The 16,269-nt window shown below is 37.7% G+C and overlaps 1 protein-coding gene and 1 long non-coding RNA gene across 14 annotated transcripts; one reads left to right on the top strand and one right to left on the bottom strand.

Annotated features, from left to right (window-relative positions):
* Nucleotides 1-179: 179 nt before the first annotated feature.
* LOC131797006 (uncharacterized) lies at nucleotides 180-5,242 on the bottom strand. 2 transcript variants are annotated; one of them, XR_010716099.1, is made up of 6 exons: nucleotides 5,085-5,242; nucleotides 4,552-4,626; nucleotides 3,711-3,791; nucleotides 2,836-3,041; nucleotides 2,465-2,611; nucleotides 180-1,565 (listed from the first exon to the last, which is right to left on the bottom strand). It is a non-coding gene; the product is annotated as an uncharacterized lncRNA (long non-coding RNA). The 2 variants fall into 2 exon arrangements; XR_010716100.1 differs by having other exon boundaries at nucleotides 4,825-5,242.
* Nucleotides 5,243-5,275: 33 nt separating this feature from the next.
* LOC131797005 (dipeptidyl peptidase 2-like) lies at nucleotides 5,276-14,299 on the top strand. 12 transcript variants are annotated; one of them, XM_066160827.1, is made up of 9 exons: nucleotides 5,276-5,468; nucleotides 6,447-6,535; nucleotides 7,282-7,340; nucleotides 8,107-8,831; nucleotides 10,893-11,183; nucleotides 11,496-12,120; nucleotides 12,169-12,284; nucleotides 12,566-12,874; nucleotides 13,326-14,299. In XM_066160827.1, exons 4-6 carry the CDS (start codon nucleotides 8,352-8,354, stop codon nucleotides 11,658-11,660), a joined length of 936 nt encoding a protein of 311 aa, XP_066016924.1. In that variant the 5' UTR covers nucleotides 5,276-5,468; nucleotides 6,447-6,535; nucleotides 7,282-7,340; nucleotides 8,107-8,351; the 3' UTR covers nucleotides 11,661-12,120; nucleotides 12,169-12,284; nucleotides 12,566-12,874; nucleotides 13,326-14,299. The 12 variants fall into 12 exon arrangements, 9 of the variants coding, with proteins under 9 accessions (XP_066016924.1, XP_066016930.1, XP_066016925.1 ...); XM_066160833.1 differs by having other exon boundaries at nucleotides 12,566-12,662; XM_066160828.1 differs by having other exon boundaries at nucleotides 11,496-11,887; nucleotides 12,248-12,284.
* Nucleotides 14,300-16,269: the final 1,970 nt, after the last annotated feature.

Genomic DNA, 16,269 nt, shown 5'->3' on the forward strand with positions numbered 1-16,269 from the left:
ATTATTCCCCCAAATAAAGGAAATGATCACTAACCAAAGCAGTTCTCGATTGTTAAACAAATCCTCCCTGTCAGCTCTTTAGGAAATGTGTAGAGAACAGTATAGAGAATATACATACTGATGTTGGGGTGTTGAGGGTTTTAATTTTTTTTCCATAACTTGTAGACTCTTGATTCAAAATGAAAATGGCAATAAAGTATAAAATTTACCCTATGAATTACCCCTGACCCTTCACTGCAAAATGACATTCTGCTGAAGAAAAAAAATCATTAACACAGCTACAGATGAAGTCAAGCTCAGCATTACATTACTTCAAGGGGAGGGGAAACAATTGGAATTAAATAAAAAAAGTGAGAAAATTTAACAGGCAAGAATTGCAACTTGGTTTTTTAACTTTTTTCTTTTACACTAGCAACATACTCTGGGGAAAAGGAAGGGCTGCTCATGGTTTATTGTACAGTACCAGCTTCTGGTATGGCATTTAAAAAGCTCACTTCAACGCTTTACATGTACTTTGTTTCACATGGTTGACTCAATATGTGGTAAGCATGTTTTGAAAAGCAAAATTTAAATGCACATTTTGTGGAGTCCAAGATTCATTTTATAGGTGGTAATAATTGCAGGCTCTCCAGCCTCGCCATCCTCTCAACATTCCTAATTAATTCTTTCAGCTCCACTGACCAACTGCCTGGCACTTGTTAACCTTTTTCTAATTATCATCTTTTATAATTTATCAATACATGTACCCTGACTACTCATGTTTTTATGAACTTGAAACTTATTATAAAAATAATATGGGAAAATGTGTTATAATAATATAAGAAAGATGGTGAGTTTGAAGCTTGGTAAAGAAATGAAAAAAGATGTTTTTTGTGTTGTCATGAGTGCCTTTGTCCCAATCTTGTGACAAGATAAAAAACATTTTTTTCCAATAATGTGTTCTATCTAGCAAATAAAACAAGGCTTGCGACAGCATGATTTAATCCTTTAACCCTTTGACTCCTATATCTGAAATTAATTGTGTAACTTATTATCCAGTAACTCATCAAAATTAAAACAAACTCACTAAGCTAACGAGAATGCACAAACTCTTCACACAGAAGTTCCTATCTTGATCTTACACTAATTCTTATGACTTGTGACTTATGTAAGTAAATGTGTAGAGGGGAGAATGAATGATCAGATTTTGGGAGTTGAAAGGTTAACAGCTACATTTTGAAAAAATAAAAATGGATGGATCACACATTTTGTACTAATAGTTTATAAGTTCTATTGAGTTTGTCTAGAAATGTTCTTTGATGGTCAACTGTGTGGTGGATACTGGTGAAGCCATCATGATACAACCAGCCTCACACTTTATACATAAGATATCAGATCTCCTTTTAGTTTTGTTGAGTCCAGTCCAGAGGGACCCACTGCTCTTCCTGTTCAAGATTTTCAAATGTGTCTACAATGCTGACAGAGGCTTCTTCAATGTCCTTGTTTTCTACTGTCAGGTAAAAGAATCTTCCATAGGTCTCCTCCAGCATTCTAGAAGTACTGATTATTTCTTGTAACTCCTCCTCCTGCATATCAATGAAAAGGTTATCCAGGCTGGAATCACTTATTTACAAAGGACAATTCACAGGTTTAGATTTACATAATGATCTTAATTTGCAACCTGATTGGTTTAATTTTTCCATTCTGATATTTTTCAATTTTACTGAATATGATAAAGGTGGAAGGATTTATTTTCCCTAAGTGTCAAAAAGAAAAAAAGAAAACAGCAAAAAAGGAAAAGAAAAAAAAAGTCCCCATGAAGAAATGAACTCCAGACCTTTGCATTCTGCACTCAAATGTTCTATTACTGAGCCACAGAGACTCTAGTGAATCAGAGGTGTGTTGGTAGTGTGACGGCTGATGTGTTGGCCGACACGTTGGTAGGATAGGATTCTTTACATTTACTGACTCTACAGTGAGCTAGGCAGCTATTGCTATGTTCATATGACAAGCATAGTTTTGGACTAATTATAAATCATAATATTTAGGGCCAGAATGAGAGATAAGGGAGGGGGGGAGCACCATACTCAAAACAATTACCTATGAACTCAAGCTAATGTCAACTTTCAAGCCAGACTGGGGGTTATCCCAGTTTACATAGCATGAAGTGGAAATTGTTAGTTCCCCCCTAGTGGGAAGCCAGTCCAATTCTAATGTTACTTCAGGTAGAGTTACAAATGGGTGTGACATCCACTACAGGACTAGTCCATGCAATAACAATGGGTAATATGTAGCTATAGGAGGTAGCATCTCATCCAATGGGATTGGGAATATTTCCAGTCTTGTCATGCTATAGAAACAGAGATAAGCCAAGGTTGGTTGGACCGTTGGCTCCAGTACAGACTTTCCCTTGCTTTACTATACTTCACATTACAATAAGAAAGAGGGACTATTTCCAGTCTGCCTGTTTGTCAATAAGACTTACGCTGAATGTCCTGATGGAGGACTTATCTGAAGCCTTCTTTTTTTTGGTCTGTACTGTCAGTCTTGATTTGCGGAGTTCCTTCAGAGAAGGAGGCTTCACAAAGACACAGTATGGCTTGAACTCTGTTGTTCGTAATAGCAACATCACCTACAAGCCAGATTTGGTGATTTAATTTGAGGCCATTAACCCCAGTAACTTCAACTTTTGACGTTAATTTCACTTTTGTATTAAATTAAATAATTGTATGGTCAATCTAGAATAAAAATTCCCACAAACGGGACCCAGACCCACCTTCAAGTTGAGGATTTACACCAGTCAGTTGAAAGCAAAGGTGCTGCTCAAGGTTGAGAGCAACTTTAATTGCGACTCACCTCAGGTTGTACCTTAAGGACACAGCTAGGTCTTCCTGGATTTCAGAGCTCTGGTTATAGAGTCCTTTGAGGTACCATACAGACAACCTTTGTATTCTCCAAATTCTATGAATTTCCTCTTCTGGATAAAATTCTCCATAGTTTGTCTTGATACAAAAAATAATCCTTGCCATCTGTTTCATAACTCTTCATATGTCTGGATGTATCTGGAGAATAAATTTTGTTTAAAGTTATTCATTCAATAGAAAAGTACCAGACTGATCAGCATGTGGGTGCTTGTTAGTAGGAAGACACAAAAAATAAAATTATGCTGCCTTGTGAATGTAAAATTTTAAAAAGGTCCTTTCCTTGTGCAGTAATTAGAAGATGATGATTAATTACCAAACTGATATCAAAATACTTCATAAAACATGAGCTAATCAAATGGGCTATATTCAATATGTTTGAAAGTGAGCCAGGAAAAATGGGTTTAACCCTTTAACCCATAAGAGTGACTAGCATCTAATTTCTCCTTACAATATCACCCCTGAATCCCACAGTAAGGTCATGAGAATAAAGAAAATTATCAGCAGCTAAAGAGGTTTTTGATTGTTACACAATTTTTTGAGCAGCACCTTTGCTTTCAGTGAAGTTCCCTATAGGTTGCTCTAGTGAAACCAAATTTTGCTAAATAGGCCCAGTTGTACAAAGGATGGTTAATACTACCCCAACAGATAGATGGCTATACAGCAGATAAGTGATGGCAAAACATACTGTACTATCCGTCAGATAACGATTTATCCAGTGGATAGTGTTATCCAACCTTTGAACAACTGGGGCCATACTAACATATAATTAATAATAAAAGTGAATTCAATTTCAATTTGTAATCTTACGAGGAACTGTTGTTATGAATCTATCAGGACTGCTTGACAGTAGCATCTTCTTTCACTCATTCCTTCCCACATCTGGTGCTCCTGAAAATAATTTTGAAGTTTATTATTAAACTCTGTCTGTAAAATTCCCTCAGGTAAAGTAACCATTTACATGACTAACAGTATCTCACTTCACAAAGTTTTAGAGATTGAGATAAACTTGAAATTATCTGGCTTGTAATGTACAATTTGGTCACTAGATCTCCAAGTTCTGACACACTTTTCACCGTTTTTCCCCAATTATAATCCTTAAAAAACCATTTTCTTCTGGTCTAAGACATAAATCTTTTTTAGGACATCCTTTCACTAAGCAAAAACTGTCATTCCCTTGAGGAAAATTGGTAACTATATCTACCCACTGATCAGTAAAAGCAGATGCTTTTTCTCCGGTCTTTGCAAATATTTTGCAACTAGCTCATAAACTGGCCAACCAAGAATTGGTATATCTGCAGTTTAAATAAATCAACTCATGTGTTCAATGATTTATAATAACATAAAAAGTCTTTCAAAACATCAGAACATTAATGCTATGAAAAAATAGTACTTCAAAATTAACAAATGAATGTAAATAAACAACACACACTGTGAAACATGATTGAATTCCCAAATTTGTTGCTTGAGGGTCAACAAAGAGTAGATACTCTCATACAATTTTAAGAGCTGTAAACCAAACTGTCAACACTAAAAGAAATTCTGGGATATCCATTATTCTTTCGATTTGCATGTCATAATGCTAATAATATATTAATTATATTAAATACATTAGACCTAAATTATTATCTGTTTACAAAGAGAGACCAACCTTTCAAAAAATCGCAAAGCACTTTGTTAGAGTCTGTTTTTTTTCTCATTTCCTTGAATGGTGAAGTGAGTCTTCCTGTAAGGAACATATTGCTCAGGATTCATAACAAGTTAAACCTTGAGTGTGAATAGCATCTAATTTCTCATAACTGTATTACTGCTAAATTAGACTTTAAGTTCACATATGATTGCAAATTAAAAATAAAATTAATTGTTTAACACCATAGTTCCTCAGATAAGGGCGTGAGCACTTATTTGAAATTTCGTTTCTTACTTATTTAGGGTGGCTCAAAATTGGGTAAGAGGGAAGAACAGTTCCGGAAAGATACTGTCGGCCGTCTGTTGGCCGTCTATCAACAGTCGGTCGACAGTTGGCCGACAGTCGGCCGCCTGTTAGCCAATTGTCGGCCGACAGTTTTCGTTATGTTTCAGGCCAAAGTTTTGGCCGACTGTCAGCCAACAGTCGGCCGACAATCAGCGACCTGTTGGCAATCTGTCGGTGGGTCGTAAACTGAAATGATCGTAAACATTTACCTATCTATTGCTTCTAAAACTACATAAAAAGGGGAAAAGTCATTTCAAAAAGATATCTTGCACTGTACTCTCAATAGCTACTGCGACCTTTGCCCACTTTTTTACGTTGGCTAGCGAAACTTTCCCAAATTGGTTCGATTTCATTTATCCGCCGTATTGAAAAGTTTTTCTAGTTCCCAGTCCCCTAAATACACTGCCTCCGAAACCTTTTTAGAAAGTCTTTATTTGGTTAAACCATTTGACCTGGTGGTTCATTCACTTGCAAAATGTAGAAAAGGAGCCGTTTTGTGTACAAACAAGGATATAAAAAATAGGTATTTTGGTACTTACGGTCGGGAGATGGGTCAAACAAGCTTATTTTACCGTTTAAACAGAATCAAGTAGGTAGGTACGAACGATGCGATCGACATGTTTCTATTTACTGTTTTCGACTGGAAAAGTTTGACTCTGTTTTCAGTCAATTTTTGGTCTTCTTAATACTGTCGGCTAACTGTCGGTAATGTGTTGGTAATGTGTCGGTAACCTGTCGGCCGACAGTTGACTGACAGGTTACCGACAGCCGAAAATGGGAACCATTGTTCACAATTATCAAAGAATGGAATCATTTTCACCCGTATTTTAACTGAATTCCTCTTAAACTGTTGAGTAATTTTGCTGAAGTGAAGAAAATTTGAGTAAGGCATGTTGATAGGCTTAGAGCAATCACTATGTAGGGAAAAAGGGAAGCTATGAGAACTTACAGCGACACAGATTAAATATTTGAATACGTTTGTGGCCTGATTGTGCTCTATTTTTGGAAGGGGTTTGGGCTGGGTGGTGGAGGAAAGCCATGGAAAGGATCACAGAAAATCCTATGTAGTTGCATGTCTATCTCTGAGGGGGAGAGGGGACACCCCAAGGAAACAATTTCAATCTGCAAATGACTGCCTATCTTCTTATGGTTGTGATTATTGACTTGTGAAGTAAAAAACAGCTTTGGATGAAAGTAAGGAAAGAACTAAGCGCTGTCCAGCTTACTGATCAGTGATTCTCTCCTTAACATCAGGGAAACAGTTAATTAATTTACCAATCAAAATAGATGTTCATTTGGTAAAAGATTCGAGAGTCTGATTTTTCTCCTTCTTGAGAATTGTAGTGGTTAAATGAGGAGAATGATGATATCATTTGTTATTTGAGTTAATTCTAGACAGATAGTACTTACACTTATTTGGTGATATTTAACAATATCATTATGTTAATTTCTATTGATATTCATGAAAGATAAAACTATCAACAGTGACTCCCAAACTATTTTGTTTTCATGTTCCAGTTTATTCAGTTAATTTAATTAATTTCTTTATTATTTTGTGTTTTAATTCCAAGGACTTTTTAAATGCTGATGCGAATTGTCCAGGTTACGTTATTACAGCTTTTGAAATGATTTGAGATGCTGAAAAATATAGGATCAAAAGGTAAATTAAATATATGGGGTTGCTGAACACTGAAACCCTAAAAGGAGATTGTAATTATTTTCTCCTTACAGTGTCAATACAAAAGTCAGAAGACAGTTGAAATAAAGTTTGTCAGCACCTTAGAAAATATATAAATAACAGTGTAGAGAATATGCAAACTGATATTAGGGTTTAAAAGGTTACAAGTGTCAAGTATCATAATACCAAATTCCATTAAATTTGGAAGAAAATCTGAAGACACCAGTAAAATCATGGAAATGAAGGAGTTTACATCATTCTTCTTCTGTATTCAGGCTTGAAATTTGGAATGTTAGTATTAGCAAAAGGACTGGGGAACTCAAGGAAACTCCCCTAATAAGGGATGAGGGTGTGTCACTATAGCTTTAGGCAATTACTTGCATTACTGTACCTTCCCTATATTACAAATATTAATAATTTCATTAAGTGGGTAAATCTGTCTCTATCAAGAAATCTGTTCAAGTAAAATGTCAAAATCAAAACCAAAGTACTCCTAATTATGGATTATTAACAAAGTTAACCATAACAAGGTGATAAATAACTCTTACTTTAAGGCAATTACATGCATGGATCTTTTAACTGAGTGGCTAAGTTGAGTTTGCTATGAGTTACAATTGTATGATTGTGGCCATTAAGTCACTGTGTGTGAAACTGACCTGGAGTTTTATTTTGACATGCATTTATTTCAGTTGCATTATTTTATTTTCTAACTATGTTATTTCATATAGGACTTGCTGAAATCTCAAGGATATTTAAGCTCTGAAAACCACTGAAGTCAACAGATCAGGTAAGAATTATCTAATCACCATCACTCATACACTACCATGACAGTGAAGTGAACACAGTTAAATATTATGTGGAGCAGCATTTAGTGACTCCATCATAACTAACTGTAGCTTGTTTACCAGATCACTTGCTATCTCTCTTCCTGTCACTTACTTCCTCCCTCTCTGCAGAGGGACAGCAGCAATTATTGGTATCAGACATGTAGTGATGTGGTCCATGTTTGAGTTATTTTTCTCCTTTTTACGGACAACTGTTTTGTATGATAAAACAGTCTAGAGGATGTCTAAAGGGGGATCTTATTGCTGGAGTGGTTTTGGTTTTGTAAGATGGATGAATGTAAGGGATTTTGAAGATTATTCAACCTGGGTTTCACTGGTTTTCCAAAGTGAAGGTCTAGGTGGTCATTTGCATGCTGATTGTGATCTATTATATTGGTTGCCCTGGAATTCAAACAATGGTTTCCTTGGACACCTCATTGTGTCACTGGGCTCCTCAAACACACGTCATGGTTTGCTAAAGATCAGTTAAGGTGACACAAAAGACGGTGTGCTTATTATGGGAACTCGAATGCCACTGACTGAGGGTGCTTTAGGCCTAAAGAATATCACAGTCACGCAATAGTTTATCTCTGATCACAAGGCTGTTTGCTTTAATCCGACTGAACTTATGGAAACCAGTAAATAAGAGGAGGGCTGTTGTCTCTCGTAAATTAAAGGGATTCTATTTTGATGCCTTCAATGAGATTATTATATCGTCTGGTTTGTCAGATGGATGTGTCCCGCAATGTATTGAGTCATTGGCTAAGGAGTATGATGAGGTGTTGTGCAAGGCTTTGGACAAGCTGGCACCAAAACAAACTCGCACTATTGTCATTCGACCAAATGCCCCTTGGTATAATGAGGAGATTGCCACCCAGAGGAAGAAGAGGCAAAGGCTCAAACATAAATGGCGTTTGACTGGTCTCGAAATTGATAGGGTGAATTATTTGGAACAGTGCAATGTTGTAAATGCAATGCTTTATAAGGTGAAAGAACAGCATTATTCAACTGTTATTCAGGACAATGCCCATGATAGCAAGTTACTTTTTCGCACTGTTGATAAATTACTACAAAGGAATACAGACAAAAGATATCCATCTGCAAATAGTGACCAAAAACTCATGAATGCCTTTGCTGATTTCTTTAGTGCCAAGATTGTGCAAATTCGTGATGAGTTGCAGGTTAGGAAAGAACCGCTGGGGGAGCTCACTATGGAGGATTTTGAGTGTACATCATGCTTTAGTGAGTTTGCAATGGCAGCAAATGAAAATGTCTTAGGATTGATTAGGGCTTCAATCAAGGCATGCGCACTGGATCCACTTCCAGTGAGTATCATGTGGAAATGCTATTCTAGTCTTGTTCCTGTATTTAGAAGAGCTATCAATTTGTCATTATCATCTGGAGTGCTGCCCAAGGAACTTAAGATCGTGCTGCTATTACCTCTTCTCAAGAAGGTAAATGCAGATTTTGAGCAGTTTAGTAACTTTTGCCCTGTGTCAAATTTAAAGTTTTTATCTAGAAATTGATAGAAAAAGCAGTGTTTGTGCAATTGAATAACTGTCTTGGCAAAAATGATCTACATGAGCCTCTCCAATCAGCATACAAGATCTTTCACAGCACAGAGACTGCGCTTATCACCATCACAAATGACACTATGCTACTATTGGACAAAGGTGAGGATGTTTTAATTTCCTTGTTTTATTAGATTTGTCAGCAGCATTCAATACTGTCAACCATACTTTGTGGCTGGCAGGACTGCAGAAATCATTTGGCATCAGAGGAACTGTTCTGCAATGGTTCAATTCCTATCTTTCTGATAGAACTCAGTTTGTTAACATCAATGAGGTGAATTCTACAATATGTGATCTTCTCGTGGGAGTTCCCCAAGGTTCAGTTCTGGGACCTGTACTCTACCTTCTGTATACTGCGCCACTTGCTAAAGTGATAAGATCTTATGGCTTGGATTATCATCTATACGCTGATGATACTCAGTTATACTTTGCATTCAAATTGGTGGATGTGGACGCTACTAAATTGAGGATCGAGAACTGCATTTCTGCTATTTGTCGCTGGATGGACCTCAACAAATTGAAGCTAAACCATGACAAGATAGAGGTTATGCCCATCCACTCAAAGTATCATCCCTCTCCATCCTTTCAGTCCTTATGTGTTGGTGATGAGATTGTGGCTGCCTCTCAGTTGGCTAGGAGTCTTGGCATCATCTTTGATGAGCACATGTCTTTTCATCCACATGTGTCTAGCATCTGTAGATCATCATTTTATCATCTCAGGAACCCATCTAGAATTAGGAAGTATCTCACTAAAGAATCAGCAGCAGTTGCTGTTCACGCATTTGTCACATCAAAACTGGACTATTGTAATGCATTACATGGCTTGCCTAAGTATCAGTTACAAAGATTGCAATATGCACAAAACATGGTAGCTAGAGTTGTGTGTCAAATGAGTAAGTTTCAGCATATCACACCTGTTTTGCAGGAGCTTCACAGGCTACCAATCCAATACCATATTATTTTCAAGATTCTGCTTCTAGTGTATAAATCACTGAATGGGGCATCGCTTAGCTATTAAGCTCAGAAACTACATCATCGTTCTCCTACTAGATCATCTAGGTCTGTTAGTAATGAAATTTTAATGCAAACTAGATCGTATACTAAGACCTACAGAGACAGAGCATTCACTGTTTATACGCCAAGAGAATGGAACTTAATATCCTATGAAATTCGAAAGTCTAACACCATCTCAATTTTCAAAAGAGCACTTTAAGACCTTCTTGTTCAGTAAATATATTATTAACAGACCATTATTTTTATAGATTTATATATATTGCTTTAGATTTAATTTTCTTTTTTAATCATTGTGAATTTTAGCTATGTTTAAGTATCATATAATAAGATATGGCTGGCTTTAGTTTTGTTTTTCTTTTTTAATTAGTATGAATTTTAGCTATGTTTAAGTATCATATAGTAGGATATAGTTGTAAATTTGTAAATTTTTATTAATAATGTATGATTTTGTATGATTGTAAAGCGCCTTGAGCAGAGAATACAAGCACTTTATTATTATTATTCCTGTTTCCTTGTCCTCCCACCCACCCTCTCTTCCAGCCACCCACCCTCCCACCCTTCCTCCCTTTCACCTACCCTCCCACCCTCCCTCCCTTCCACCCACTCTCCCACCCTTCTTCCCTTCCACCCACCCTCCCATCTCCCTCCCTTCTACCCACCCTCCCATTCTTCCTTCCTCCCTTCCATCCTCCCATCCACCCACCCTTCCATCCTTCCTCCCTTCCACCTACCCTCCCTTCCAAGAAACAGAGGATGCAGGGCTGTTTTCTGGTTTTGTCATTGCTGAATTCCTGTTATTATAGTGTTACTAAATTCCTTTTGCAACTGTATTTCTATGTTTTCTTTCCCATGCCCTTTGTTGATTCTCACATCCATCCATTGTTTCAATTGGTCCGATCATTTGGTATTTTTTTTTTATTTTCATTTTAGATCCCTCACATGTTACATTGGATCCACAATTCTTTCACAACCTTAGCCATGTGTGATTATCCTTACCCAACAGACTTCCTGGCCCCACTTCCTGGGCATCTTGTGAACTTGGCATGTATAATGATGGCAAGTGTATCATCCAAGGTTGAAGGTCTGGCTGAGGTCACAGCTTTAGTCTACAACAGCACTAATGGTATACTGACTTGTCTTGATCCAGATACAGAGTACATTGAATGTGCAGACCCCACTGGATGTGGCCTGGGCTTAGACAGCCCCACACAAGACCATCAGGTATTGGATGGGATATCCTACTTGCCCAGTCAAGTAACTAATATCTCTATAATAATATCTCTAACCATAGTCTCCATAGGATGTAGGAACAGTTCCTAGTTAAAGATTTCTGTAACTACCACTTACTCCCTAGAAAAATTCAAGATTTGGGAAATGTGGTGGCTTAATTTTTATATGTGCTGGACTCCAGATCTAAAGGTCCCAGTTCAAACTCTGACTGACTGGACTGTGTTGTGCAAGACATGTAACCTTCTCTGGCTGTTTCTTTCTGTCATTAAACATCAAAATAAGATTTATATTTTATCTTTTCAGGCTTGTACTGAGCTTTCTCTTCCAGCTGGTTCTAACAACAAAACAGACATGTTTCCAACTCTGCCATGGACTCCAGAAATGATTGCAACATACTGCAAGAAAAAAAGGGGTGTGGTACCTCAACCTAACTGGGCACCCATACAGTTCTGTTTTTTGTTTCTTTAATTTATTTTCCAGATATATCTTCATGCTCTAATATTATCTTATCCAATGGTGACCTGGATCCATGGAGAACTGGAGGTGTAAGTTTATGGTATTTGAAGGGCTGTGGTTGCTTCCAACTGCTGTTGTTGGATTTAAAATATATTGATAATATTTTTGGTGTTAGAAGATGTCTCACCAACACTAGTGGTACTTCTGGTCAGAGGTGGAGCTCACCATCTTGGTCTGAGGTATGTTTTAACCTTTTCACTGACCAGATTGATCAATTTGTAAATTGTCTTCACATTGTTTTATAAAGTTAAAGAGGCAGTTCCTGACAGTAAAGAAAATTGTCAGCTCTAGAGAGAAAACCAGCTTCTCTGCTTTAGCAAATCATGAAACGTGTGGTGATATTTTGGGAGAATTTTCTCTGAGATCTTGGAGCATACTAGGTGCAGAGCATACTAGGTGCAGAGCATACTAGGTGCAGAGCATACTAGGTGCAGAGCATACTAGGTGCAGAGCATGCTAGCTGCCAAAGCCCTATTTGGGGATTTCCTTCATTTCTTTGATTTTAAATTTTTTACTTCTATTTTTTGGTTACCTGAAAGATTGCTGGTAAGGATTAAAAAAGAACAAAACCTTTTTGTAAGTGGTTTTCTTATCATTGTCATTATTTCAGCTTTGTTAATTATTGATATAATTGTGTTATACAGAGCATCCAATCCAATGGACCCTCCTACAGTGACACAAGCACTAGAACAAGAACTGGAACTGATTTGAAAATTCTTACATTAGAGCCAGATGATTTCTATGGACAACAATCACAATTTTCAAATTCAATTTCGCGAAGAAATTCACCTAGTCCCCAGTCATTGTTAGATACAGGTCTCACTATAACACCATATTATTTTATTCTGTCTTTCTAGGTCGCTCGTAAGCTACTCTGATGGCTGTTCGGGTCAGAACAGAAACAAGACGATAGTTGCCCTCTACGCCGAGCTACACCGCACGGGCGTTTACGAGGTACTTAACCACAAATACCTCGTGAGGGGCCACACGTTCCTTCAAAATGACAGAGACTTTAGCCAGATCGAGAAGAGAAAGAAAAGCGCAGTGGTGTACTTACCAGAGGACTGGTGTAAAGTCGTCAGAGAGGCGAATACAGTGAAACCGTTCGTGGTACGCGAAATGAGGCAGCCTGACTTCAAAGACTGGAGATCCTTCTTGGAATCCAGGTACATAGACAATTAATCAGATAGTAATCGACGTGCGTTTCTGGTATGAGGTCACCAGATATGCACCCCCGTTTTATTGCGTCAATATGTATGTACAAGTTATAAAGCGTTTTAGAGTGGCCTACCGTAAAAAATCCCGGTAATAGCTTGTTTTTGCACCTAAGCCTTATAAAGATAAGGGGGGAGGGGGGGGGGGGTGAAAGTTCAAGGGTGCGATATTCGTGGTGTGCTACAAGAAAATCATTACTTAATTCTCCGGATATTTCCACTAAAATTTTTTGAATATATCATCTATTTCCTGGATTTAAAGTAAGCTAAATAAAAATAAGGCACGCAATGCTTGTTTTTAAAACCATGAAGCCGCAATGAACTTTGGAAACCTTGTAGAATAGGACTCATATGGATCTTTTTATATTTCATATCACTTAACCATAATTAATATTCTTGCTAGGTACCAACCGATAGCGAAGGACCGGGATGGGAAGCGCGTCCGAATCCTCGGCGCGCATTGGTTAAACTTTGGTTGGGGAGAGGAGAAAGATCCTATCACTGGGCAAACCCAAATGGTCCACCATCCAGACGAAGTTTGAGTAAGGTATGGGTTTTCCACAGATGAACCCTGGAAAAAGGTAAACATCCGGCGCCGCAGACACCAAACAGATGCCAACCAAACACCCGGCCGCCTCTATCCTGCTCGTTTGAAGGTGGTCCCAGCCAAACTGGAAGACCTGCAACAAATAGCTGCCTTCGTCCCTGAGCCCTAGCGCCAGTTTTACTTAACCATGGAGGCCGCCGAACCAGAACCAAAGGATAAATGAACATCTTATTTTACTTGCATATAAATATTTTATTTAACAGTGTAAGAAAACTTACAAAAACTTTTAAAATTCTTTTCACGCTAAGAGAGAAGCGAATTTGAAAAATTATATGCATAAACGCTAAAAAAGGTACTCATGCAGCAGTCACGCTTGTAATCTGAGAAATAGCAGAGGAGAATTGCGTGAGTGACATAATACTCTTTGTTGAAAATAGCTCGCATGTCAACAAGTCACTGTTTCGCAGTATGAATCAGAATGGTGCTTTCTCCAAACCAAGCGCTTGAGGACGCTTGAATAACACGAAAACGGTGAGCAGAGTACTCTTAAACTGGCGAATAAAAATCATCCAGCGCGAGTTAATACGTGAGAAAAACGTTGTATGTTTGTTTTAGCACACTAATTAAATTAATAGGGCGATGTTTCACACGAAAGTGTACTAGCGATAAATAAATTTTATTCCTGCACAAATTTGATTAAGTTTAACTTTTCTACGTAGCTCAAAGCTTTTTTTAATTTTTCGTTAGACTTCAACTTCCATATTATTATTTGCTTATAAAAGCGTGTTGTACTTTATCAGATATTAGGTAAATTTGATATTTTGCTTAATTAAATCATTATCGTCAAAAAGGGAGTCAGTTCAAAACAGTTATGTTTGTTTAGCGCGCGCCCTTTCTTTGTTCAACACTATTAGTGCCGCCTGGACAAGTTTTATTTTTTCGAGCGTTACTCGCGCTCCTACAAATTATACTGGTTTAAATCATTATCGTCAAAAAGGGAGTCAGCTCAACACAGTTATGTTTGTTTAGCGCGCGCTCTTTCTTTGTTAGTTTTTTTTTTTTTTTTCAGTTAAGTGCGTGGACGCTTGTCGTGCGAGGATAATGAAACTTGATAAAACACCGCTCAACACTATTAGTGCCGCCTGGACAAGTTTTATTTTTTCGAGCGTTACTCGCGCTCCTACAAATTATACTGGATTAAATCATTATCGTCAAAAAGGGAGTCAGTTCATCACAGTTTTGTTTGTTTAGCGCGGCGCCCTTTCTTTGTTAGTTTTTTTTCCATAAGTGCGTGGACGCTTGTTGTGCGAGGATAATGAAACTTGATAAAACGCCGCTCAACACTATTAGTGCCGCTTGGACAAGTTTTATTTTTTCGAGCGTTACTCGCGCTCCTACGAATTATACTGGATTAAATCATTATCGTCAAAAAGGGCGTCAGTTCAAAACAGTTATGTTTGTTTAGCGCGCGCCCTTTCTTTGTTTAAATAAAACTGCGGCAGTCCTTCACGTTAGCGTTCGACAGGAGCGTTTTCGTATAAACTTTTGGCGATGTCAACGTATCTAACTCTCAAAATGGCTTTGCCTTTTCCCGAGTTGAAAAAGAGAAGGAAAAAAAAGACATTTCTTAAAAAAACCTTGCCGACCGCCTGACTGCGAGTCCAGTGCCTAATCGACTGTGCTACATGAACATTCAATAGCAAATGTTAACTTTTATCGTTAAATAAACCGGCGGCACTCCTTCGCGTAAGCGTTCGACAGGAGCGTTTTCGTATAAACTTTTGGCTATGTCAACGTATCTTTGGTTTTGTCTTCAATTCTGCCGTAGCGCGAGTTTGTTCAAGGATATTTTACGTTTGCTAAACGGTGTTTTAAACTCAAAACAAAAAACATGCTCTTTCTTTAAGCTGGTTATGAATATGCAAGTTCTCGGGGGCTGTATTGTTTTGATGAAACAAAAGGCTTCTTTTCTTTCGGCTTCATTCAATGAAAGCCGCTACGAAATTCAAGGTTTTTTGCATACGTTATTTCTCGAAAACGAAGCACAAACCAGCGGAAAAAACCAAAACAGTGTATATCGAGTAAAACTAAGTCCACATGCCAAAATTCAACTACTTCTGAACACTTTCAAAAATGGCCGAAAAATCAAGGGGTCGTTCTTGCTCTGAGCCTTTCAATTGTCTTCCTATAATTTTTTGTATGCATCAATTCAATAACAATCAGACTTGTGTATTATTTAATTTTATTAATGATGGAAAATAGAAAAGACATTTTTAAGGAACAGTTTGTAGCTGAGTCACTTTCTGGGTGCATAACTTCAGAAAAAATTTTCAGAGAGCATTGGAACGTACTTATTTGAAATTAGAATTTAAATAGGGAATTTTATATTAATTGATTTCATGCAATGGATGAAATTCAAAAGCCTTGTACTAGTGTAATGCTGTTGATGAGTGTTGAAGAACAATAAACTGTCTGAAAGGAATATCACTTTTTTCTGGTTTTGGTGTGCACATTTTTTCAACTCATCTTAGTTTAATTTCTTTCATCCCTTATTGCTCCTTTTTTGCTAGCAAATTTCTCTTCCCTCTATCCCATGAGGAATTCATATATGCTCTGGCCTTAAACTTCACGGGTTTAGAGGAGTGGGGGGGGGGGGGGTCTACGTATCCGTGTGCACTGGGGAAAGCCCGGGTACGAAACTAAAGAAGAAGATTTCCCTTTCCCTCCCCCCTCTTCTCCCCGTTCTTAACCATGATAAAAATCCAAGCTCTTCTGAGAAGCCCATTGATAGGCTCCTGGT

The sequence above is a fragment of the Pocillopora verrucosa genome, chromosome 13, assembly GCF_036669915.1.
Source record: "Pocillopora verrucosa isolate sample1 chromosome 13, ASM3666991v2, whole genome shotgun sequence".
In the NCBI taxonomy this organism is placed as follows: Eukaryota; Metazoa; Cnidaria; class Anthozoa; order Scleractinia; family Pocilloporidae; genus Pocillopora; species Pocillopora verrucosa.